Here is a 25,548-nt window from a genome sequence, read left to right on the forward strand (position 1 = left end):
TGGATTTTTTATGTGCAAATTCACTTTTTTTTTAAATTGTCTCAGGATATTTTTGCAAATGTCTCAAGGAGTTTCTTAGGATCAGTCTAAAATTTTACATTCAGGATTACCCTCAATAATCGTATCATTCTGTCCGGTATTCCTTAAAAATTTCCTACATAACAGTCTCGGAATTCAGTATAGAACACGTAAGGAATTCCCCGAAAAAAATTGGAATTCGCTCTACATTTTTCTTTATATTCTTAATGATTCTCGTGAAAATGCTCTATAATTTTCTTAAGGATTCGCTTTGAATATTACTTGGAAATGTCTTGATATGTCATCAATAATTTAAAAAATGTTTTCCCAACATTTCCTTGGATTTCACCTCAGAGTTCCATAACAATTACCCCTGAATTTCCTTGAAATTCTTCTCAAAATGATCTCTTGGCATTATATTGAAACTCTCCTTTGAGTTCCCTTATAGAATTAATTAGAATCTATTGAAACTACATTCAAACTAGCTTGAAATTCTGCAAAAAATGTTTTGATATGTATTAAGAATTAGCAGCTCTACTCAAAACATCTTTTTGATTAATAAATTGATCAGCATTTAAGAGATTTTCAGTCGTAGGTCATCATTAGGCGTAGTTTTCGGATTGGGTTAATTCTCTTTCAACCCTTCTCCGATTTCCGTTAGAATTCTCCCTGAACTTCCTTCTGATATGCTTTAGAACACCATGGAATTCTAGTCTCTTCAGAACTACCTTAGGATTCACCTTTAGTTTTCCTTAAAACTTTCTTGAAATATTTTAAAAAATGACCTGACATTTCTAGTCAAATTCCATCGGTTATTCTCCCCAGAATTTCTTCAGAATTGTTCCTAGAATTCGTCCGCATTTTCCTCAATTTATTTTGCATTCATAAATCAATTCTTTAAAGTGTCAAAATCTTAAAATTTTATGAATGTCCAGGTGCCTTGATTGTTTTAAAATCGGAGATCTTCTAAAACGTCGTCAGAAATGTCACAAAGTTAAAAAAATATGAAAAAAATAACCTAGCCTTAAATTTGAAAATATTCTCTTGCAATGTTGAAAATTTAAATGTTGCGTAGAGCTCATTATTTTCTAAGATTATGGGTATGCTCAATCTATCGATGTGGTTTCGTGCCATTTGAATAATTTATATGTAACTTAAATAAATTTCAAAATTCTGTGACTTTTATAAAAACATTTCAAATTTATTAAACCTTTGAATAATTATCTAAATTATAAAACATTATTTGACAATTTGTTGCGATTCGAACCTTATCAATTTTCAAAATTCTTAAAATTTATTTTATTTTCCATTAGAGGGTTGGTTTCCTCCGGTTTCTGCATTTAAAATAAAATGCCCTAACTTTTTTTTCCCAGTAACATCAATTGCTGAAATCAATCATGCCGGCATTTATTTCTTTAGCTGCTTATATGAAACCGATAATTTCTTAAATTCAGTAGCCACCCTGGTTTTGACAGTTGGTACACAGATAGTTTGAGATTAGGGTGACGCTACCCAAGCCCTGCCTTGTTTTTTAGGTTTCCTATCAAAAATGTATTAGCTTTACATGAGTTTTTGTCACCACGAGTTTCAACCGAATGCTGAATTACATAATGGACAAATGAAGATGAGTGTTTAAGAATCTGCCACCCAGCTTGCTTTGGTGCTTGGAAGGTCTCTCTAAGGCTCTGAACCATTTGGTGGATTATTCTAACTTTTGGTTAAAATTTGACAGATGGAAAGTTATCGAAGAACCGTGCTATCCGAGCATGGTTATTTCTGACAAACAAGAAGTTAAATTTTGACAACCGTGGGTTGAAAACCGGTTGATCGACAGCACGGGGATTTTCGAACATAGAAAATAACTTTCGAAATGTCACTTTTAACCACGAGTTAAATTTAACTCGGCAAATGGTTCACAGCCTAAGACCATTCCCCGAGAGCCGTTTGTTATCTCCTTAAATTTCAAACAGTAACCACAACAGTCAGTGTGGGCGTTCCTTATCACTACATTCATTCATGTGGTACACTGACTTCACCAGTTAGACTAGCGCGTTCTCACGTATACAAACGTCCTTGAACTTTATCAGTGCGCGAACGTACCGCGGAAAAATAAAATGCTAACTTCACCTTCCAATTATTAAAATTGCGCTGATTCGTTCTACGACCAGTTGGACACGTAGACACGATGATCGACGGCTACCATAGTAGACGCGCCATCGATTCTACTCGAACCGGATCGGTGGCTTAGCGTGACGCAGTGATTCCTCCTCCTTCCGAGGCTCATGCGATTTATGACGAAATTTTTTATCGCGTACCTTCGTAATACACTTTGGCTCGAGGAATCGGTGTCAAATGCTGAACGTGATGGAATGATCCTCCGTCCCATCCGTGATGATATCATGTTCGTTTCTATTCAATTTCATGGTAATTTTCACAGCCAACGTGTGCAAAACCTTTACACCCTTTTCATTACCATTCTATTGCGACTAATAAACACCAATCATCGCGAATACCATTGCAAAAACAAAGATTCAAAACGTTTACATTTGCATGGAATATTCCTCGAACTCCCGTAGCCTGTAGCCAATTAGCAATCAATTCAGGTGGCCTTCATGGGCATTTGTACAATTTGCGGTCGCTTATCACCGCCCGCCATGTTGTGTACAGCGTAAAAGCTTACTCTTGTTTGTTTGTTACTACGTACGTTCGTAGCGTACATGGCGATAACGTGATCCTGGTTGCTAAATATCGCATGATCATCACACGGTAGTGGCGCTTCGTCTAACGTTTAGATTCCAAGCGACAAACGACCGATGCACATAGGAGTATCTGACCCAAAAAGTTGGCCAAAACTCTATTGATTTTTTGTTGAAATTGGTAATTAGTAATATGTTTTTATGTAAAATTGCATGAAAAAGAAATTCACCTAGAAGTGCAATTTGTAAGCTCCATGAAAATTGCCAAGAAAATTGCAAAGATGAACCAGGTTCCAAAGACTTTGATCTTTGTTTTTGGTGAATAATGTATGCAGGGAAAATCATGAAAAGTAACTTATACCCCGGACAGACTATGACTTATATCATGTAATATAGGCTGTCTTGCAATGAACACTCATACATCTAGTTTTCACTGGAAATCCAATGTATGAGTGCTCATTGCAAGACAGCCTATATTACATGATATAAGCCATAGTCTGTCCAGGGTATTAATCGTTAATTTAATGTTACCAACTTTATGGTTCAATTTTCATTGTTGTTTTCCGTGTATTTATACCTGAAAGCTGTTGAAAATCGGTCCACTTACCCTTTGGAATCACTATGCTAAAAGTTATTATCTTTATGTTCTATCTATTATTCATCTCTTTGCACTCTCGAGCTTCTAATAATGACAGTTGGGTGGGCTTAGAAAAGCATTATTCAGGAAAAAATGGCAAATGTGTGAGGACTACGATATGTTGTTACTAAAAGAAATACTAAAAAACCATGAGATTTATGCATTTAAGATTTCGGACTTTTGACCAATTTTGTGTATCAAATACTCCTATGTGCGATGGCGCGAAGTTGTTTTTGCATAAAGGTACGAACACAATGCGAAACACTACAATAGGGATTTCCTATATCAAGCAATTTCGCAACACAAACAAAACATAGTGATTGCGCCAATGGGTAAAAACAAACCGTGGCATGCGAATCACGTAGGTCATCCTGTTGTGTGTATCGAGTGGTGTGATTTCGCATCGAGCATGCGATAAAAAATATTTCGCGCAAAGTATGGACGCTTGTACGGTTCCTGAAATACCCAACTGTAAACATTGTTTCCCAATTCTATGCAACGACGTAGTTTTGATCAGAACCCACCATCGTGACCGTCCGGTTTTTACCTGTGAGCGTTGGATCGTCGGGTTTTCCTGTTTACTACGCAGCCCAGCAGGCAATACATTATAATTTTATAATCTTACGCAACATTGGCTAATAGTTGCTGTCGTTGAACGAATCTTGGTTGGATCTAATCAACAGCGCCTTTTCGTCGAGTAGCTAAATTCTTGGCCGAGAAAAGGTTGTTTATTTTTAAAATCTCAATATAGACACACGTAGGTGTATTGAAATGATTTTGCCTTTCGCGGCGCAAACGTAATCATAGTGGCGGGTGCGGATTCGTGGAAGTAATTTGGCCCGAAAAGTTAGTCAAGTATGACGTAATTATCGGGCGAAAGATGAATGAAGCTCGATTGGGAAGGGAATACCTAGTTTCATTGAAAACTGCGTTGTAATGGGGTGACGTGGTGATTCACCAAGTGTTTGTTTTAATTATAGTTGTATTAAAACGACGTTATACAAGATGTTCAAAGGGCTGATCTACATACCGTAATATGGGATGGGGGCTGATCACTTAAGGCTATAAATATAGAAACTGTCAAACTAATGGTACTAAACTCAGTAGCTATTAGGTCTCTATCGTTCTGCATGATTACTTATCATATATTGTGTGTTTTGTTTATATTTACGACATTTTTAAAATCTCAAATTTGAAAATATCGATTACTTGACTAATGAATTGGAAATTTGAAAGCTACACAAGCATTTAAATCAATCATATAAACTTAATCAGGCTTAAAATATCTGTTGGGATTCAAATTTTACAAAATCCTTTTCTGATTTTTTTTTACGTAAACTAGGTTGAATTTCTAATCATGAAATATTTGTCAAAATTGAAATAAATGTTCAATAAAATTGATGGATGCATTAACATATTATTAAACCAAATGCCCCCAGATTATGGAACTTAGAATTGTTTTTTTTCATCATGGCAATTTTTTGCCGAGTTTTGCAACGCCGAATACTTATAGTAACTTGTTTTACTGAGATCTCAAAAAAAAAAAAAAAAAAAAACGTTTGTTTGCTGAATATCTACAAAAGTCACTTTTGCTGAGATATCTGTAAAATGTGTTATACGGGAGTTTTGATGTGCAAATATCGTCATAAATTATTAAACAACTTAAATGTAACCGTTAAGCCAGTTAAACGCAGATCTGGTGCACTATTGCATTATATCCTACCACAAATAATCTCGGACATTTTGATTTTTTTCTGATTTGCTGACCCACAACAGTAAACAGAATATCAGAAACGCTACTGTGCTGAACGGATCATTAGGCCGAATTTAAGAAAGTTAGAGATTGGACTTCGAAATTTCTTGGTCGAAAGAAAATATTGTGGACTTGCTTGAAAATGCTGAGTCATGTCATTTCTTTAGATTCTGGATCAAGTTATTTCTTTAATGCATACAAACTAGGATTTCTTGCACATTCTTGCATTTTTAAATTTTAAAGATTTTGTTGATAAACGTTGAAGATGTCAAAAAATTGTAAAAATTCCAAGATTCCAGATTAGATTATTTGAACTGATCTGATTGGTTTGAGAGCAAAGCTAAGTTTGTCATTGTCACTAAGATTTCTTATTGACCAAATTATTTTTGATATCGTCACTGGAAGAATTGACGTTCTCACAAACCTTTGTCAAAATCTCATTTAGCGGCGCCGGTGGTGTAGTGGTAAGCGTGATTACTTCTCACCCCAGCAGGCCTGGGTTCAATCCCAGTCGGCGCCGCCGGGATGTTCTGAGGCATAACATCTCTGATCAAGGGAAGGAAAACCGTTGGTCCCCGGTTCATGAGTTGATGAGTCGATATGTAGGGTCCAAGGGTGGGAGCTGCCTTCCTGGCGTAGGTAGCATTGCTGCTCATCACGGAAAACAAGATCGACGAAAAACAAACCAAGGAAAAAAAAATCTCATTTATTTTCATTCCCCTGGTAACAAAACGTGTAAGTTTGTGAATTCTTATTCACATTACTGCTATCCATGCAGTTGAGGACGTACATACGGTTTATATACTGTGACCGATCCATGACTTTATTTTGCTCAATTAATTTAATTTCTTTAGGAATTTAGTTAATAACAAAGCCTGAACATTATGCCGCGGATACGCTTGTATGACAAACTATGAAAATGAGCCTTATTTGTATAATAAAACTCATGCTCATCCATGGTCACACTTGTATCATTTTTTTATGTGGTATCATGGTCATAGTTTGTCATACAAGTGTATACGCGGCATTAGGCTGATGCAAAATTTATTTTTTTTTCCTCCACAGTGTTTGAACTGTTTCAGATCGGGTCTTGATTAACCTCCCAAAATTTGAACTCGGTTGGTTAGAAACTGACATCGCACAAACGATTTAAAGTTTGTATGGGAAATCCAAACATTTTTTTTTCAATGCCTTCTACCATTTTCCTAAATTGTACTGAGAAAAAGTTCGATAGCTTTGTAGGAAATTTTCTTAGCTACTGCAGCTGCTTTGTAGGCAACACTGTATTGTGCAGTGTGATATAGTAGCCGTGATTTTTTAGCTCTATTCCAAGCGCCAGAAAGACGAATGTTGCCTGCTGAGCAGTTGATTGAACATGATCATAAGGCATCAGCGGTTTGAACCGTTAACAAATAATAAATAATAGAAAGACATGAACAACAAATTTGCTTTTCCCATAGTAATTCTGATATCAACTTCAAGTGGTCACTTTTTACCTAAATGAGTTAAAATTTTGGGAGGATGGATAGAGCCCGATTTGAAACCGTTTGAGCACTGTGAAACAAAAATTTTAAATTTTGCATCGCTCTATGACTAATTTCATGGTATCATTTTAAGATCATTTACATTTAGTGAAAGCTTTGTCGATATCGCCCTGTACGATCGATATTTTGCAGCACTTATTATGAGCCTTGGAAAATTTCCAAAGAACTTCGACAAGGAAACACATTCAGAATTATGGTATTTTGTAGAGACTCTCTTGAAAGAGTTTCGAATTTCTTAGATTTATTTTGGTAGATTTGTAGGTAATTCCGTATCAAGTTCTTTTTCTTATTACACTTCGCAATTTCACAAGTCATGTTAAAGTTTTTGTAAATTTATGAATCTAAAATCAAAAACAGTCTGCAATTTACAGATCTATGAGCCTCGTGAATCATGAGATTTTTGCTCTTGAAATTGCAATAAGAAATAGGACTCTGCAAGGAAACGCTTTGAACAGTATTCTAGGGATGATTTTGAGGAGCATTCTAGGGTTGTTCTGGGGAGAATTCCAAGGTAACGAGTAGAACCCTGAACGGAATTCAAAGAATATTTTACAGTTGAGATATTATGCCAAATTAGATACTTCCCTCGTGACATATCGCGGTGGGTCGTCGCCATTATTCATTGATTGAGAAATCAGAGGTTATCAGAAGACCAACAATTATGCCACTTAAGTTTTTTCAACTCTACACGCAAAACAAATGATATGAACATCAAATGTAAAGGTCGATTTCTTACATCCTCTGCCTTTACAATAAATTTAATGGCAGTTCTTATAATGAAATGTAGCGTACAAGCAAGTATTTCTACACTGAGACAAAAGATCGTAAGAACTTCATAACCACTTTTGAATTTTAACCACAAGAAATCGGTATGAATTTCATTAATTAGCCTTATAAAAATATGTTGACCAAAAAATTAAAGGGTTGTGTCCTAGACACGACCGCAGTATGATGTAGAACTACGCAAAATTGATGTATGTCATGAATTTTTGATTAATATACTTTATCTTAAATTTTTGAAGTATTTCAATGTTTCCGTTATGGTTCAAAACTCGCGACAATTCATGTTAGCATCATCAGACCACGGTTCATCTTACGCATGAGATAATTTATTTAAATTTACTGTAATGGTTAAGAGTTGACAGAATTTCCCTTACATAACTACCTTGGGTTGATCAATGTTGAGTTATTTTGCTGTGATCAATGTACACTAAATTTGACATCGACATTGACTACAATAGGAACTGACACTATTTCGTCACACATTTTTTGTTGATTTGCAGTATAGTACACAAGAATGCCATGCATATTGTGGGATAAAACAATTGCCAAAAAATACATTATTTTTTTCCAGTAGCTCCATCATTAGTTTTAAGTTAGGTTTCTGAAGCAGAGAAGAAAGTGAATATTGCATTTTATGATAACGCAACAGACAGTTGTTTTACCTGTCAGAAGACGGTACTTTAAATATTGAACAAAATGTTGGTTCATATGTCTACGAAGTAGGGGAGGAAGGGGTATAACGATCATACGGGGTTTAAGCACCTCTTTGTTCTCCAATTTGGAGGACAACCCTAACATAAAATTACCATGCATCATCATTATGTACTTTACAGCGTGTTCGTAGAATGATTGCAAACTAGAATACTGTGACTTTTCTCAAATTAAACGTTTGGTTTCCAATAAGTAGGTGCTTAGTACAACATTAATTGAAAATTAGGGGATTCAGCTATTGAATTTCAAAGTCAGTGCAAAAGCTTTTATACAGGTTCTCCACCTGTTTAATGTTTTGATAGTAAACATCATAGATAAGGTACGCCGGTGCAAGTTGAAACAGTACGTATATCTCTTTGGAAGTGAATATTCACTGTAATTATTTTTGAGAGGCATTGTGTACTACCGCAAACTATATTAGAAATAATCTCAGTGATTATTCCCTTCCGCTAAGAGCTACATCTACCGTTTCAACTTCCCCACGCGTTTCTACTTGCCCCGGTGTAGGGTAATGGATTTTGGTTGGACCTATTCATGTCATTTTCGCACTGCGTCTAATTGTATGCCGTGTTTTTTTCTATGAATATTACATATGGACATGAAAAATGTGTGTTTGGTGAAAAATTCTAACTTTCTAGCACAGACAAACAGACATAACACTCGCAAGTTGTTCATCGAACAAGCATTTAACGGTCAATTTAAAAGTATCGTAGTTGGTAGTACCGCCACCTGTGGCGCGCATAGTCAATTCCCTTGCGTTTGACGTTTACACACTACCGCCATCTGTTCAGCGTACTACCCACCACAGTGTATTCAACAGATGGCGGTAATGTTTTTGCGACGATGTTTTACAGTGAGAAATATTCTATGTGTTATGTCTGTTTGTTTGTGTTTCTAGTTTCCAATAATACTCAATGTTCAATGTTCTCAAAATAGGATTTTATGGAAACGCGGGCTTGTATTCACACAAGCATTCCTGAGTAATTGCGCTAATTGGGTTCTTAAATTTTAAAAAAGTGAGTCGATTTTTATACATCATCTGAAAGAGCTTCGTTTTTTTAGCACAACGATATTTTTTTCGAAACCATAGACTTTCATCTCGATTTTCAAATCAAAGTTTAAAGCAAAATATAGGAGTGTACTAATAAACTAACAAATCGACAGCTCGCTACCATACAAAGTCCCACTGAGGGGCGCTAAGACGGTGATATTTGCTAATGTAATCGCACTTATTCAAAATACTTCCAGTGCTCCAATTTTGATCAAATTTCGGATTTCGGTTCCATGTTTAATGTAGATTACGAATATGCCTTTACCTCAATACCCTTAAAGAACCCAATTGGAAACAGTAGATAGAGAATCTTTCTTTATGATGCATGGTATACGCATTTGGGTTAACATCCGACGCCCCTCCTTCTATACATATTCTGCACAAAAAATACTTTCTATGTCCCGCCCCTGACAGGATTTCCCACGGTTTTTTTTTATGAATGGGCGGGGCAGAAAGTATTTTTGTGCAGAATATGTAAAAAAGGATGGACTTCGGATGTTTATCTAATTGCATATATAGAGGTACCAGATATGTTTTACAGTCAACAGCACTAGGACTAGAAACTGTAATTAATAATAATTTAAATTTCAAAATAATTAAAGTTGAAAAGACGCATCTGTGTCACTTGAAAAGTAATACATGTAAAGCACACAAATACAAGAAATAAGGATCATTTAAAGGGAAAAAAAAGTGTTTTACAGTCATTTGGTGGTAAATCACCCACAGAATAACATCAAAATATTGTGAGCGATTTTTTTTTCTCAAATTCGAAGCTCTCTGGCAGTAGTTGGGTAAAAAAAATTAACGGAATTGAACTTTTTTTTTTACTACAATGTAGTTTGCTTAACATTTATTTCCCGTTCATGTTTTTTTTCGGGTTGTCGTTATAGAGGTTGGAGGGGGGAGGGGGTGTTTTGCATAAATAACATTTCCCTGTTTCGTATTAGGGGATTTTCATTAACTACGTAGACAATTTTGTGGGATTCTTGCCCCCCCTCGTAGTTAATGAACAGCCCCTTAGTTGAACGGGACCCAAGTCACCTTTAACCACTGACTTGCTCCTGCTTACTGCAGGACCAAGTGCCACACCGTCCGAAGCGGTAATGAGGAGAAACGCGACAGCAGTGCTGTTTTATATCTTTTCAGAACGATGTGCAACCAAATGGTACTCGATTATGATGACTGGGTTTGGGAAAAACGCTTATTTCACGAAAACAGTGATAAAATTATCATTTGTACATTTTTTAAAAGTTTTATTACAGAAAAATTGGAAAAAAAAAATCATTTCAGCAGGTTTATAATGTAATATTTTATCGATTGGCGTATTTGGATTTTAATTTCATCTATAAATGACAAAGTTACAAGCGTTCAAAACCTAACACTACTTCACCACACATATTTTTTTGATTTGCACCCCAGTATAGTCGACAAAGACGTAGTGCTACGTCAAAAAAATAATAAAACGGTGAAAACTGAAACTAAATCAAGGACGTCCAGATTACGGGTCCGATGTGTTGACCACTCGTTTTTTAACGCTTGAAAAAATGAAATGGTTGAAGGCGGATAACCCAAGTAACAATTTTGGTTTTATGAGGATTCTGCAGACCATGATTTAGACTTGTAGCATGTTTTAAAACCTCGATAAAACTTGCAATGTTACTTGGAAAGAGCTACCTCACGTTAGCCGAAAATCATTCATAAGTCACGCTTATTAAATTCATATGTGTCGTTTATAAGTCGAGGCTTATGCAATTCTTCAGTTCATTTGTCTCAGTGTAGGAGTTCTACATGACACGGTAACCCCACAATACCCAATAATGACTACAAAGTATGCCTTTTTGAGGGAAACTGGGATTACCCATTAAATGAGTAAATTTTTACTCATTTATGAGTAATTACAACTACAAGAACAAATATTTGCATATATAGACATTCTCGAGGTGATTTTCTAGCCGCAGTTAATTTGTTAAAACATTTTTTTTCGAAAATTAAGCTTACATAATAATTACAAAGTTGTTTGAAAAACCTTCCGACGACCACATTACAGAATCTATTCATGTGGTAAAATATTTCAAATTCTGCATACTTTTCATACAAATCTTCAATAGAATTTTACATTTCCTGCTTGGGTGTATCTTTAAGATTTCTTACATGCCTGGTTGGTCAATTTAACATTCCTGATATACAAACGTGGTTTAAACCATTATCCGCCTTGCTAATCAACAGAATAACGCTTACAATGTTGACTCTTCTTTATTCATGGTAGCGTTCATTATGGCTCGTCTTAGTAGTTCAAATCATCACGAAACACCAGGAACAATCAAGAAATCTACGGATGCAGGCAGACAGAATGAAGCCACATGCCACACCCAGTAAGAACCCTTGTCCGTTTGACGCTTTACTGTCGGACTCTAACAATGTGTATACATTGACGGAACGCAGTGACAAGCTTGGCCATATCGTCAAACAAAAGGGATTGGTCACTTGCAGTAGAATTGTTAACGATTATCATCTTAATTTTTTTTTTGGCTGACTTGCTAATTTCGAAATTCCTCTAATGATTATCCCCATGATATCATCTACATTTTACAACACATTTTCTAAGCCACATTTGTCCAAGCCCAAATTGGATGCACGTACCTTGTTGCACCGCGTGCAATCCCGCCAAGAAGAAGCTGGTACCGTTGCTGTTTTATAGTCTTGTAGTATAATTCAATTCACAGCTGTCCAGACTTAATCATTTTACCATACTTGGCCACGTGCGCCTGGGCGGTCAGCCATATTGGCCGACTGCCGTCGCTGGTCCAAGCAACTCAATTGAAATGTTACCAAGTGAGTTGGCGGCGGCGTTGTTGTCGTCATCGTAGTCACAGTCGTCGTCGTCGTCATCATCATCGTCGTAGTTGTACGCAATAATTTTTGCTCACTGCATGGCTTCTGTTTCACGTCTGCTGAGCCATAATGGTGACGGCGATGATGGCCTTACAAATTGTCTGTTGCTGTTTTTTTCGCATGATGTTTAGAAATAGCGCCTTCAAGCTTCTTGGGTCGTTTGTATGAAGCTGAAAAAAGAGATGTACCGACGGACGGTATGCAATTATTCGCCATATGATGGCGCTATCCACCATCGGATATTGATTGATTGACTGGCTATGCTGTGGGTAGGCTAGGCTTGCTTCATTCATGACTTGACTGCAACACCTTTTTAAAATGGAATGGTTCTATGCAATACCGCGGGTGATCTATATTGGGCTGTAATTGAACTAGATTCAGCGACAGAAATGAACTATGTATGTTTCTCCCATCCGGTCTTCGCTCAGAGTCGTGATCTAATGATCCGTTCTTTTCTCTGTATTTTCAGATTGCCAACAACCCGTGCTCAAATCTACTAACTGCCCATTTTCGTCTGGATGGTCACCCGCATGTGAACTATCTGCACAAAGTGATTCAGGGTAACAACCAGACGTACCTATTTTTCGCACCATCACAGGTGAGTTATTATTGATTCAATATACTTTCATAAGCCGTATAATCTATACTTTCAATTTTTCTCCCTTTCTGCAGGGTGATCTACATTCGCATGTCCGCGTCCGGAAGCGACTGCGAGAGCCGGAAGCACGTCGACTATTCCGCCAAATGTGTGAAGTTGTCAAGACGTGCCACGAGCAGGGCATCGTACTGCGTGATCTCAAGCTTCGAAAGTTTGTGTTTGCCGACAGTGAAAGGTAAGTCCGCGTTTACTTCATCGCTGTAGAGATTAAATATCTGCCGGAACGACGTTGATGGCGAAGAGAAAGAGCTTCTATTTTTGATTTGTCGCAGTCAGTCACCCGGAGTCAGAAATAGCTTTGCTCTATCTTTTACTCGCTATAACGGTTGATCGTTGCAAAATTGTAGCAAAATGTAGGCGATATTTCGTCAGAGTTTTTCAGCAGTACAACAGCAAAAGCGACAGCTCTGCGGTCATGGATCATTTAGCTGTGTGCCGTATTGTAGGTCGGGTTTATGCAAAACAAATGATGAAAAAAAAAATCACATTACTGATTCTCTCATAGAGCCCGACGTAGAAGATTGGTTCAGAACGAGAACCAACGAATAGATACGAGACGATCCGTGCGCGCGACTGGCTGCTATGACGAACGTCGCGAGCTCAATCGAGACGTGAGCTTGCAGCTTTGTTTGTGCATTATTGTTTCCTAATGCAAGTACTGACACTTTTTTTACTGCTAGGGCTGAATTTTAGATACAACATTAAACCAACAACGGGGCCTCCACAATCTAGAATAAATGTGGATTATGAAACTCATTTTTGTTTTGCTTCTGACGTTCAATGCTTCTCGGTCGCAGGTAATTTACAGAACGTGAATTTCGACAATCATCATCATCCCTCCCCTCCGTTTGTGTATATGTAATTACTAAAACACACGAATGTGCCAAATTTTCCTTCACACCGTCATCATCGTTATGATGAGCTGTTTGAAAACCTTTGAGTACTTACATACCTTCAGCTTCAGTCTGCAGTCTACAGCCTCAGCTAGCAAGTGTGAGCCAAACAATCGAAGTGTTTTTATTGCTCGTCTCGGATTCGGTCTCAAAATCGTTGAGCAGTGTGATTCATGCATTGCTCACCACTGTGTACCCTAGTTGTTGAGCCCGGTGGCGATTGGTCAGGGACACTATGTGGCTCACTGTTTGAAATTTGCTTGACGTGTTTAGGATCTAGGGAACATAATGTCATTGATTTAATACTTAAAAAGGGTTTTGGTTTTCGATAGAGACTGACAGAGAGGGAGAGAGAAAACTTTGTTGAAGACCACCTTTTAATTGAATGTATGATATTATGCACCAACAGTTTTCCGGACGACACTGTATCATGATGACGTAGTAACTTCCACCAGTTCTTGTATTGAATGATCATGTCTGATGATTGTCAGCTTCACCAGCAGGCCTGGGTTCAATCCCAGTCGGCGCCGCCGGGATGTTCTGAGGCATAACATCTCTGATCACGCCTTCCTTCGGATGGGAAGTAAAGCCGTTGGTCCCCGGTTCATGAGTTGATGGGTCGATAGGTAGGGTCCAGGTGTGGGAGCTGCCTTCCTGGCACGTCGGTAGCATTGGTGCTCAGCACGGAAAACAAGATCGACGGAAAAAAAAAACAAACCAAACGATTGTCAGCTTCAAAATCTTATTTTCTTGAAGTTCCATTATATAATGAGCCAACATGGCCAAACGCAAAATAAGGCTACAAAACGCCAAAATAGTGTTAAATCGTCAAATTAAGTCAAAAATGGCTTTAAAACCTTTCCTGGAAATATCCTAACGCTTGCTTGAATCTTAAATGACCATAAAACGATAAAAAAGGCTAAGCAAACCGAAAATGGCTTAAAAAAGATGAAATGGTAAACACACCTAAATAGCTTTAAAATTCCAGATGGTAGCCTAAAACACTAGCATAGCTTAATCCTTTCCTTCCCAGAAGGTTTTACGTTGTTTTGAGATGTAAAAATGTGTTTTGACGAAAGTGATTGAACAAAACATGTTCCGTACAGTCTAAAATTATCGAATCCATCAAAACAAGTTGGTTTTAGAAATGCAAACATGGTTTAAAAACGTCAAAATGGCCTTAGAAACTCCACAACATCTTTTTTCCAAATGACACTTTAACACTACTGTGTTCGTTTTAACAGAACAAACAATCCCAAAGTTGATCCCCTGCGTACGCCTCTGTCCCTTTCGCGAGCAGTTATTTTGGGGGCGGTTCACTTCGTGCGCGGGGTGGTAGTGAGAAACGGCAAAATTTTCGCAATCCTTGCTCTCCTAAATTTGTTTGTGAACGTTATTCAGACAGAATGGTGTTTACCTAACTATTAGCGTGGTGTGGCGCGCATGTACCTTCGGTCGGTCTAACGAAGTCCCCCAAATCATACGCGGGCTTGAGTCGAGAGCCGATTGCCGAGAGCGAGACGGGATGGTCGTGCAGCAGCGGGAGCGGAGCACCTTCCTAAACCGAGAAACGAGATCTGCAGCGACAGAGGTGATGGCGCGTGAGTTACTTCGGTCCCTCGTTAAGTAGCCCACACTCACTGCTGCAGTTCGGTTGCGGATAGAGCTACCACTTAAGCACAACCGTGCCCCTTGCCTTCTACAATCTGCATGCGGATTGCTAATGCACATTGTAACAAGTACACAAACTCTATAACAGAGCGCAACAACAATTGCCAGCAACTATCCGATTTGAAGGTTATGGGAATTGATAAATTATGACTCGAAGACTGAAATGAGCATTCATGCAAGCCCTTTGAGCATAATTGAAATTGGATAACAAGGTCGCGTTTTTGAAGTGTCACAATGTGTGGTACTTACATGTGTTTTATAAACAATTTTTTTGCATTGTCAGGAGGTTTCGAGTTCGTAATGAACGTATATAAAAATATTACGGAAGAAGTTTTTATCGCACGTTGGCAGTGTGTATAATTTTTCATTGTTGTCCAGTTGTATTGAACGAGTGCTGCTCGGTAGAGCCCTGGAAATGTTTATCTTGACACCACTTCGTTGTACACGTTGTATGATGCTGCAATGTTGTATCAGTCGCCATTTCTACTTATCTGTTGAAACAAAGAGTACGGACCAAGATTTACTCAATCTCGGTAGACAGTTGGTTGCAATCTACCCGGAGACACTGAGTAATCAATTACAGCTGGCTGTCTTCTTAGAAAATCCTTCTGACTTTTGTGTTGCAATCTACCTAAAACTTCTATAAATCTACCGCAGCGGGGCCCAATAATTATTGCACGTGGCTGACCTTCATCGTGTAACTTTTACTAGAGCGCATTGGATTTCGTACAGAAGCTAAATGTCATCATCACCATTTTTACTATTACGCAAAAATCGTTTTTAATGCCCCGACGTACCGCGCTCGTCTTCCTCACATACTACTGCAGCTGCAGTCTGCAGTACAAAACAGTCGTCATCATCATCATCGTAGTTTACTGCCACCCACGCATTTGCCTAGTAGTACGCACCACATCGCTCCATTGATAATTTGACATGCTAAAAATTGCTGAAACCCATCCATCTATCCATCCACCCGTCAGATACAAAAGTAAGCGGGTGGCCATTTGAAGATGCTGTTTCGGCTTTAAATAGTACATATTGAAAGAAGTGTACCGGTTGTGGCGGTAAATGCCACCAAAACCAGAGCACCGCAAATACAAGGGAAGGTAATGTGGACTCTTACGAGAGATGACCGTTTGTGATTTTAAACTGAAGAAAAGGCCAAAATTAGTCGCGTTTAATTAGTGTGAGTCATTTTGCTTAGTCGTCGATTTATTTCAGATCTGAATTATGACAAATGTTCTATATCGGTCAGGCATCATCCCAAGTCTTTTCTTAGCGATTTTTTTTTATTTTCTGCTACCAGAGGCGGTAAATTGATTTTTTTTTTAATTTATGCTTAATTTTATACGCTGTTTTGAAAATCCCACAATCTGGGTCAAGCCAACCGGAGAATGTAAAATTCTCATTGGGATGGATCAACTTTACAATCCCCTGTTCATCACTGTTCTTTCGATCTTTATTGAAGTTCCCAACAACTGTGCCAAATTTGAACGATTTTGGTTATGCTCTCGATTTGCGGTAAAACCTTAAAGTTTGAGTGGGAAAAAAAAGATACTATGTAGGTCATTTGCTTGTCGAAAATTAAAAAATTGTTCAATTCTAAGATTTTGAGTGACAGAACTATGCTGAATATTGTTGTCTTCGTCGTTAAGGCCGTGGCCGGGATTGAACGGTGTTAGTAACATTTCGATCATAATTGTTGTTGTAACATACCGTATGCGTGATAATGTTTGCACCATTGAGCAATGTCAAAATTAAAAAAATCTCAAAAATTTCGTTTTCGAGTTTTTGTTATTTATTCAAAGGGGGGATGTTTCTCAAACTATGTTAATCATCGATCGAGTTTCCACTTGCTGCAATTACGGCCTTCACACACTTCCGGAATGCACAGCAGGTTCTTATAAAGTAGTCTGGTTCCATTTCTCTCCAGGTACGGTTCAATGTTTGTCTGAGGCTTGCTGTACTCGGGTGGCGTTTAGAACAGGCCTTGGCCTTCATGACGCGGCATATTGAGTAATCCAGCAGAACGGAAGATGTTCCTGCAACCACTTCTGAGTGCGGTTCGAACATACTTACTTAAAATCCCGATGTAGACACCGGGTACATTTTTTTGCCATCGGAAGCCACCAATCCAAACACCATAACGCTAGCGGGATGCTTGGCCACGTCTTTTACCGGACGAGAATTAATATACCGGTCGCTTCTGGAATTTGATACGGGATCGACGGTAAACATGCTCTCGTCGGTGAACAGGATTACCGGATTTTTTCGCTTAAGGAAGTTCAAGATTTTCTTGCATCGTTCGACTCGTAGCTCCCGGATGCGGTTGGTAATCATGTGAGTTTTTTCCGTGCCCTCGACTTCGCCCCGCAATCTTCCTTTACGATCTTCACTGATTCCGTGTTCCTTTGCCATTTTCCTTATTGAACGCACTGGATTCACCCGAATCTTCCTTTTGATAGCAGCGATAACCCTCGGAACCCGAGCTGACCTCGGACGACCGGTGGGCACCTTCGCGGATAGTTGTCCTTTTTTTTTCTCGGTCTAAAACCCTTTTGACGGTCCACCGGGACACTCCCACGGCGATTAAAATGTCTTTTTGCGACATTTGCGAGTGGGACAAATCACGAATACGCTGCCACTTCGTCATGGTGCAACTTGACAAAGTGAAAACTAAGTAAATCATTTTCTTCTATACACAGCCTACTACGGTATGAGCTATTGGTTACATGCATGCAAAGAAAACCAAGGCGTTGTATGCACAGGTGAAACGGGAACCTTATTTGTACGATGGTGCAAACATTATCACGCATACGGTAAAGCCTAGTGACGACAGGTTTTACTTACTAACCAGAAGATCATGAGTCCCAGGCTTCATCTGATTATAGCTATAGCTAAGCTAGAGCGTTGCTTCGTTTATTTTTCGGTATTTTTTATTTTTGTAGAAATGAACTGGAACGGTACGAAAGTAATATGATTGACATTGTCGGTATGACGTGTGCTCTATCTGGGTTCAAGATCATAGTTGACTCCTTTCTGAGATGTTATTCCGTTTGAATAGCTGTATATTGGGCTTAAGCGATCGGGGTCGCAGTTCACAATAGCCGGAGGTGGCAAAATCAAGAAGTTAATTGAATTGTGTATAAATTATCGACTTAATAAAGTGTTTTTAAAGGATGTCGACTTAATAAAGTGTTCGCAATTATATAATTTCTTATCATGGTCTACTATGAACTAAATTAAAAACCTAACTTTTTCCCACAAAGAGTTAGAAGGATACTTATCCGTACTAAGTTGTAGAACTACTCAAAATATGACATATTGTTCAGGGTGTCGACTACCTGGAAAAACCTGGAAAGTCAGGGAATGTCAGGGAATTCTATTTATGATCTGGAAAGTCAGGGAATGTCAGGGAATTTTAATGTAGGTCAGGGAAAAAAATAATGTTGATCACATTGCAAAAAATCATGTGTGGGACACATAAAACAATCTTTGAAATTTTATCAGTGCATGACGTCAAAGTTTTTGGGAAGATAGAGAGGTACAAAAAGGTGGCGAGAAGCTGATAGATCTGGGAAGCTGTGGGCTGTATATTTTTTTTTTGTATATGTGTTCGCAGGATTAGTTGGGATGTTGTCAAATATTTGCGTGGTATCTACAATATCTTCAAAGATGTACCAGCAAGATCTACCATATTCCCGCTAAAGTTTTGAGGTCACCGATGGTTGGAAAATAGTGCTGCTGTTCAGAGGGCAATCAAAATTACTCCGCAAATACGAAAATTTATTCAAGGCGTCCAGAAAGACAAAATTTAACCCACGTCAGCTTCCTACCAAGATGTTAAAAACTGTTTGAATGTCTCGCTGCTGATGGCTAATAGTACGTTCAGACTACAGATTTATAACATGTTATAGCACTATCTTGATGGTGGTTTCTGTGTTGCTATATTTGACAAACGTTATAACATGTTATAACTCTGTAGTCTGAACGTGGTATTAAGCTAGCTTTCTTTAAATCAGTTGCTGTCGAAGTTGAGCCATTTCAATGCGAATTTCAGATGGACCTTTTATGGTGCCTTTTTTGTGCAACGCAATGTCTCAAATGGTTAGAGGCGTTATGGAAAGGTTCATTAATATTAACCATCTGAACGGTGTACATTCTGAACGACGTCTCGACTGTAGCATAATGCAACTTCATATGGATGTTGTAGAATTTGCTTCTTCTAGGGCTAATTATTCGGACATGATTCTTATGCTCGGTGATTTCAATCAACCTGGGCTTATCTGGTCGCACTCAGGTCAGGGATTTGCATATCCAGATCCAAAAGCATCTGTTACTACTCCGGCCAGCCGCTTGCTTGTGGACGGTACTGGTTTTCATGGATTGAGGCAGATAAATCTAGTTCCCAACTTTCAGTCTAATTTCCTAGACTTGGTGTTCATTAGTGAAAATTCACTTCTTGACTGTACCGTTACTGAGGCGCCTGATGTCATCGTTCCTCTTGACAACTTCCATCCTGCTTTGGATATTTCTATCGCAAATAGATCTCAACTTCACTTTGATGAAACTTCGATTGTCTATCGTCTCAACTTCCGGAAGACTGATTTACGTTTGCTGCGACGTTCCTTGTCCGAGATAGACTGGAACGAATTGAACGAATTCAACGTGGTATCCGACCAATTCAATTTTGGCATCACTTCATCCAGATTTCGTAATCGCTTAATGTCGGGCAATTTTAATGTATGACTACTTTTAGCTTTAAGTGTTTTATTAAGACTTTAAAGTCAGATGGACTAATAATAAATAATAATAACAATATTGCACAGGTAAATGCACATTTGATCAATATGATCGCAAAAACGGAACGACTGGACGTTTTTTGGCACAGGTTATTGGTCGGCGTATTCAGAACTATTGTTGGTTGTGAAAATGATTTGCTGCTGATCGCATGGCAACGCCAATGCAGAGAGAGGTTTTTCGGTAAATGCAGAATATCTTTGAAAACATGAGGGAAGAGTCAAGGCCCAAGCGCAATGACAGCGGAACGGCAGTGGAAGCGGAAAAGCCCGATCTGAGTAAGCCTATTTGTCGGATTGAAAACTAGTTAAGGCCGGCGCACAATAGATACGTTTTCGGGTTTTTTGACAGATAATGCATGGGCTAACTGTCAAAAAAACCGTTTCCGTTCCGCTTCCGCCCACATTGCGTTTGGGCCTTCTGTCGTAGTGCGACGTCAGATCTATGATGGTGTTACTCATGCAAGCGGGTTCGAAAACTTACAAATTTTGAATGAAATTATTCAGCGAGTTCGAAAAATCGCATTCGCCTTATTAGAGAGTTGTATAAATTTTTCTCCTTTAGCTTACTTAAATCTTTGGTTTTTATTAGTTAGGTAGGTTCCGATTCAACACATTGTAGTTTCATTTTTATACCTATGATCTTGACTTTTTTACCTAGGGGATGAGTACTTAAGGGGGTTAGATTTTGATAAGTTCTTTAGTGGGAATGACACTGATGAAGACTGCACATTGTAGTCGAAATACGTATCTGTCATGGATACCAAAATTAAGTGGAATTAAATGGAAGATAACCCTTTTTGCTGTTTTATTTAGCATTCCGCTAACAACCCAATTTCATTACTTCATTATGATGGCTACCAAGCCTTTTGGGAATTTCCTTATTAGAGAGTTGTATAAATTTTTCTCCTTTAGCTTACTTAAATCTTTGGTTTTTATTAGTTAGGTAGGTTCCGATTCAACACATTGTAGTTTCATTTTTATACCTATGATCTTGACTTTTTTACCTAGGGGATGAGTACTTAAGGGGGTTAGATTTTGATAAGTTCTTTAGTGGGAATGACACTGATGAAGACTGCACATTGTAGTCGAAATACGTATCTGTCATGGATACCAAAATTAAGTGGAATTAAATGGAAGATAACCCTTTTTGCTGTTTTATTTAGCATTCCGCTAACAACCCAATTTCATTACTTCATTATGATGGCTACCAAGCCTTTTGGGAATTTCCTTATTAGAGAGTTGTATAAATTTTTCTCCTTTAGCTTACTTAAATCTTTGGTTTTTATTAGTTAGGTAGGTTCCGATTTAACACATTGTAGTTTCATTTTTATACCTATGATCTTGACTTTTTTACCTAGGGGATGAGTACTTAAGGGGGTTAGATTTTGATAAGTTCTTTAGTGGGAATGACACTGATGAAGACTGCACATTGTAGTCGAAATACGTATCTGTCATGGATACCAAAATTAAGTGGAATTAAATGGAAGATAACCCTTTTTGCTGTTTTATTAAGCATTCCGCTAACAACCCAATTTCATTACTTCATGTATTTAAAGCCCTAGGTCTATTCACATCCTTCGTAGGTAGTCGGTCATATGGTCTGTAAAAATTGTATTAGTATCAAGTTCTGTTGTAAGTGCCATGAGTATGCTATTCTTGATATTTTCGAAAGCTTACCCTGCTGCTCATTTTAAACTAACCTTAATTTACGCTACGGTATAATAAAGCACATCACGTTGTAGCTTCTTAGGTTAAAATAACGAAGTTTTGTGGACTGGAATTTTTCTGAAAACCGACTGGAAAGTCAGGGAAAGTCAGGGAATTTTATTTTCGACTTTGAGTCGACACCCTGTTGTTGAAGATACCAAATTTCTATGTTCAATAGTTTTGGAAATATAAATCGTTTTCTATGGTTTACCCTGTTTATGACTGCATATAGGGGAATCTCTAATTGCTCAAAAAAAAACAAATAATTGGTAGTAGGTTCAATATCACCGCTGCAATGATTAATGACCAATTAATTTATTTCCAACCATAAGAAATCGAAGGCAAATGAACAGGAAGTTCACTATGCCCCACCTGTTCACTATGCCCCTTCGTCCCCTAAAAAGGTCGCACTGTACTGAACAGCTTTGCCGAAGACGGGATAGTTCTATATGGTCAGAATCACGAGATATTATGCAAAACAGTATTTCTTTGCTCACTAGTGCCACCACGTTAGACGGTTCTGCTGAATAATTCTTACTGTCATTTATTTATTTATTCGTCGTCAATTAAATGTAGACCAGTTTAAGGTACAAAAAAACACATCTATTTTAATTTTTAATTTCTGACTAACCTCGAAAATAATCGTTTTTTAAGAGCATTTTTGTTCAATTGTTTCATAATGTTCATTATAACAAGACATCATTCTATTGAAAGGCACATTCCTGGTATAGTTTGTTCACTGTGTAGTTTGGCATTCACTCTTTGTGCTACAACATCGTTTATAAAACCTATCATTACAAACTGCCTTCGCTTTTCAAGTGCATTAGATAGGCCTATGCCAACCGAACAACTTTGTCGAAGATGGGAACATTCCATATGATCTGGATCTTCACATATCTTTTAAATCAATACTTACACTGACTAGCGCTACCTAACTACTATTACTGCAATCAGAATGTGCTTACTCAAGTGAACAAAATTCGCCAAAGACGAGAACTTTACGTAAGGTCAAGATCATGCGATATATGACAGAATTATATTTTATATTACGCACTAGCGGACACTTTTTAAACTAAAATCTGGCAGTTTAGAGGTCTCACACAACTTTGCTGAAGACGGGAACTTTCCGAGCGTTTTTACTCAACTGAATAACTTTGCCGAAATTGAATATTGTGTATGATTATAGTCTTAAGATATCACATAAATCATATTTTTCGTCATTAAAAGATTTCACGATTTTATTGCCCTTACCATTTAGACCATTCAGAAAGCCTTGTTGTCCTTTGATGTACCACTCGATTCGTGGCTGCATGACACTAGCATCACTGTCTGCAGAAGCTCCGCAAATCGGGTTTCTTCTTTGGCTTTATTACGTTTCTACTGGGACTTTAAACCGACTCTCAACTTAGTGTTCTTTGAGCACTTCTACAATTGTTATTTGAGAGCTATCTACCCAAGTAACCAACAAGCCCGTTAATCGCCCTTTTTGCTATATAAGGCTGGTATACGACTGATATAAAGTTCAGAAACTCTATATTTACCTTATATCGCAAAAAGGGCGATTATCGGGTAGTTAGCGGGCTTGGTGGTTACTTGGGTAAGCCAGTACCATTTTTGCATTAGTATTCTAGTGTTGGAAGTACCCAGGGAAGTCGAGAAATTTTTCAACCCGCCATGGTCTTACTTTATAGCTGCGCCTTCACCTACTGAGCCAAGGGAGACCTAACCCGCAGATCGGCTTCTACCTGGTCGATCCATCTTGCTCACTGCACACCTCTTCGTCTAGTTCCAGTCGGGTTATTTTCAAAAAACATTTTCACCAGGTTGTTGCCCGACATTCTTACGACGTCACCAGCCCACCGTAGTCGCCCGATTTTTGCGGTGTGAACGATGGGTGGTTCTCCCAGCAGCTGGTGAAACCTTGCCGAAGACAGAATCTTTATATTTGGCCATGATCACAAGGATGACATTCCGCGGAAATCGCCGCCAGGATCATTTCTCTATACAATAGCTAGTGAGTTAATTCCGAAGTAAAATGTCCACCATGACCGACTGTTTACTAAACAACTTTACCGATGACTGGAATAGTCTATATTGGTATTTGCATTTAAAATAATTCATCTAACAGTAGTTTTAATGAATAAAATAAGTGGTGTTGAGTACTTGGCACTGATGAAGTCTGCAAGTAGTAGACGAAATACGCGTATCTGTCAAAAGATAAGCAATTATAACGGAATTTAAAGGAAATAAACCAACCCACTCAAAGCTCTTCATAAAGGGATTCCGTTAAGAAGTTCGACAAATTTTAAGGATAAAAACTAATTTAGCCGAGATCAAATCCGATCATATTGTGTGGATATTAAAATATCAACAAGAAAAGAAACATATTTTTATGTAGCTGGGCGGATATGAGTTCATGTTGTACGATGTTTTGAGAATCCTACAATCTCTTAATGACTAAATTTATTGTGGGTAATATCCTTTCAAAAATCATTCTAGCTTTCTATGAAGTCTAATTAGAGCACTTCAGGGTTTGTTTGAATTATTCTTACCGTAAAGCTTAGTCACGTGAATCTACGTTCACCTGTTTCTAATCCATTGCCAAAATCCATCAGTATCTTTTCAACTGAAACAACATCTAGTCATGAATTTAAAATTTTGATTTATTCTCCCTTATTGCTATAAGTCATAATTATTCCTTGACTCCAAGGTTCCGTGTTCCCCCTTCAGAGCATTTTTCTTCCAGACGTGGCGTGTGTTGACCACGTGCATCATAATTCTGCGCATCCACGCAAGCGTAAACATTTCACGCTCAGAGTGGTAGACAATTTATGGACCCTTCCTTGCAAATTGAGAAAAAAAAAACTGCAAAATCTCCCCAATGAGCAATCTATTCCATTCATCCCTCCATGAAGGTCATTGCAATTTCGCCAGTCGAAGGATCGTGGCACGCTTCTTGTTATGCCTAACAATAATGGGCCCCTAACTTCCCATGCCCCTTTTTCCGCCGCACAAACATACACACACACACTATTTCCTCCGGGTTGACCTTAGCCGCAAAACATTGGAAACGGTGCGAGTAACTAGTTCACCACGCTTGCCCAATTCGAGATCATGGCAGCGAGCGTTAGAATCGACAATTAAATACAACACAAAACGCCACACGGTCTCGCACTGGAAATGCCATTCGGAACTTCGGCTCACAGTCTGCCTCTCATTATCGGTTGTTTGTACCGGCGCGGGGTGGTGGAGTCGATTCGTGTTTCGTTACGGTCGAAAACAGTGACGATTTCCATCCATCCGCCCAGCACCTCCAACGGTAGCGTTTTTTTTTTATTATTCCTCCTTGCTTCCATCGCCACCACAATCATCATTGTGTGTGCTGAAGTAGAATCGCAAACTGGAACACCGGAACCTTGAAACGGTGGTTCAATGAGTCTCTTTGCGGTTCAGCCGGCTGTAAGTACTCTTTTCGCGTGCTCTATGACCCCAATACTCGACAACAAGCTGCGGCTTCTTGAATCACCATGTTAAATCTGAAATGCATCTAACGAAATAGTAGTAAAGGCTAACTCTAAAAGTAATTTGGTCGGACCGGGACCGGCCATAGCAAAGAGTTCTCGGGATCTGAACTTCAGCACATTTTTAGCTAATCTGACCGACCATTCCTAAACGAAACAGTAGCGGAGACTCAATCAATCAAACTCGACAATGATTGCGAAAAATCTGCTA

General features: G+C 38.4%; 1 protein-coding gene and 1 long non-coding RNA gene across 3 annotated transcripts in view; one reads left to right on the forward strand and one right to left on the reverse strand.

Annotated features, from left to right (window-relative positions):
- Positions 1–25,548, forward strand: part of LOC135697852 (tribbles homolog 2-like) — a 129,087-nt gene that overhangs the window by 12,411 nt on the left and 91,128 nt on the right. The window contains exons 3-4 of the mRNA XM_065217712.1: positions 12,555–12,683; positions 12,758–12,918. Coding sequence (XP_065073784.1) covers positions 12,555–12,683; positions 12,758–12,918 — 290 coding nt within the window. The remainder of the gene's footprint in view (positions 1–12,554; positions 12,684–12,757; positions 12,919–25,548) is intronic.
- Positions 17,513–23,870, reverse strand: LOC135697867 (uncharacterized). 2 transcript variants are annotated; one of them, XR_010517448.1, is made up of 3 exons: positions 23,410–23,870; positions 22,535–23,261; positions 17,513–17,848 (listed from the first exon to the last, which is right to left on the reverse strand). It is a non-coding gene; the product is annotated as an uncharacterized LOC135697867 (long non-coding RNA). The 2 variants fall into 2 exon arrangements; XR_010517447.1 differs by lacking the exon at positions 17,513–17,848 and having other exon boundaries at positions 22,534–23,261.

This window comes from Ochlerotatus camptorhynchus, unplaced genomic scaffold, assembly GCF_037179485.1.
Source record: "Ochlerotatus camptorhynchus isolate MF236.1 unplaced genomic scaffold, CSIRO-AGI_Acam_v1.1 ptg000078l, whole genome shotgun sequence".
NCBI lineage: Eukaryota > Metazoa > Arthropoda > Insecta > Diptera > Culicidae > Ochlerotatus > Ochlerotatus camptorhynchus.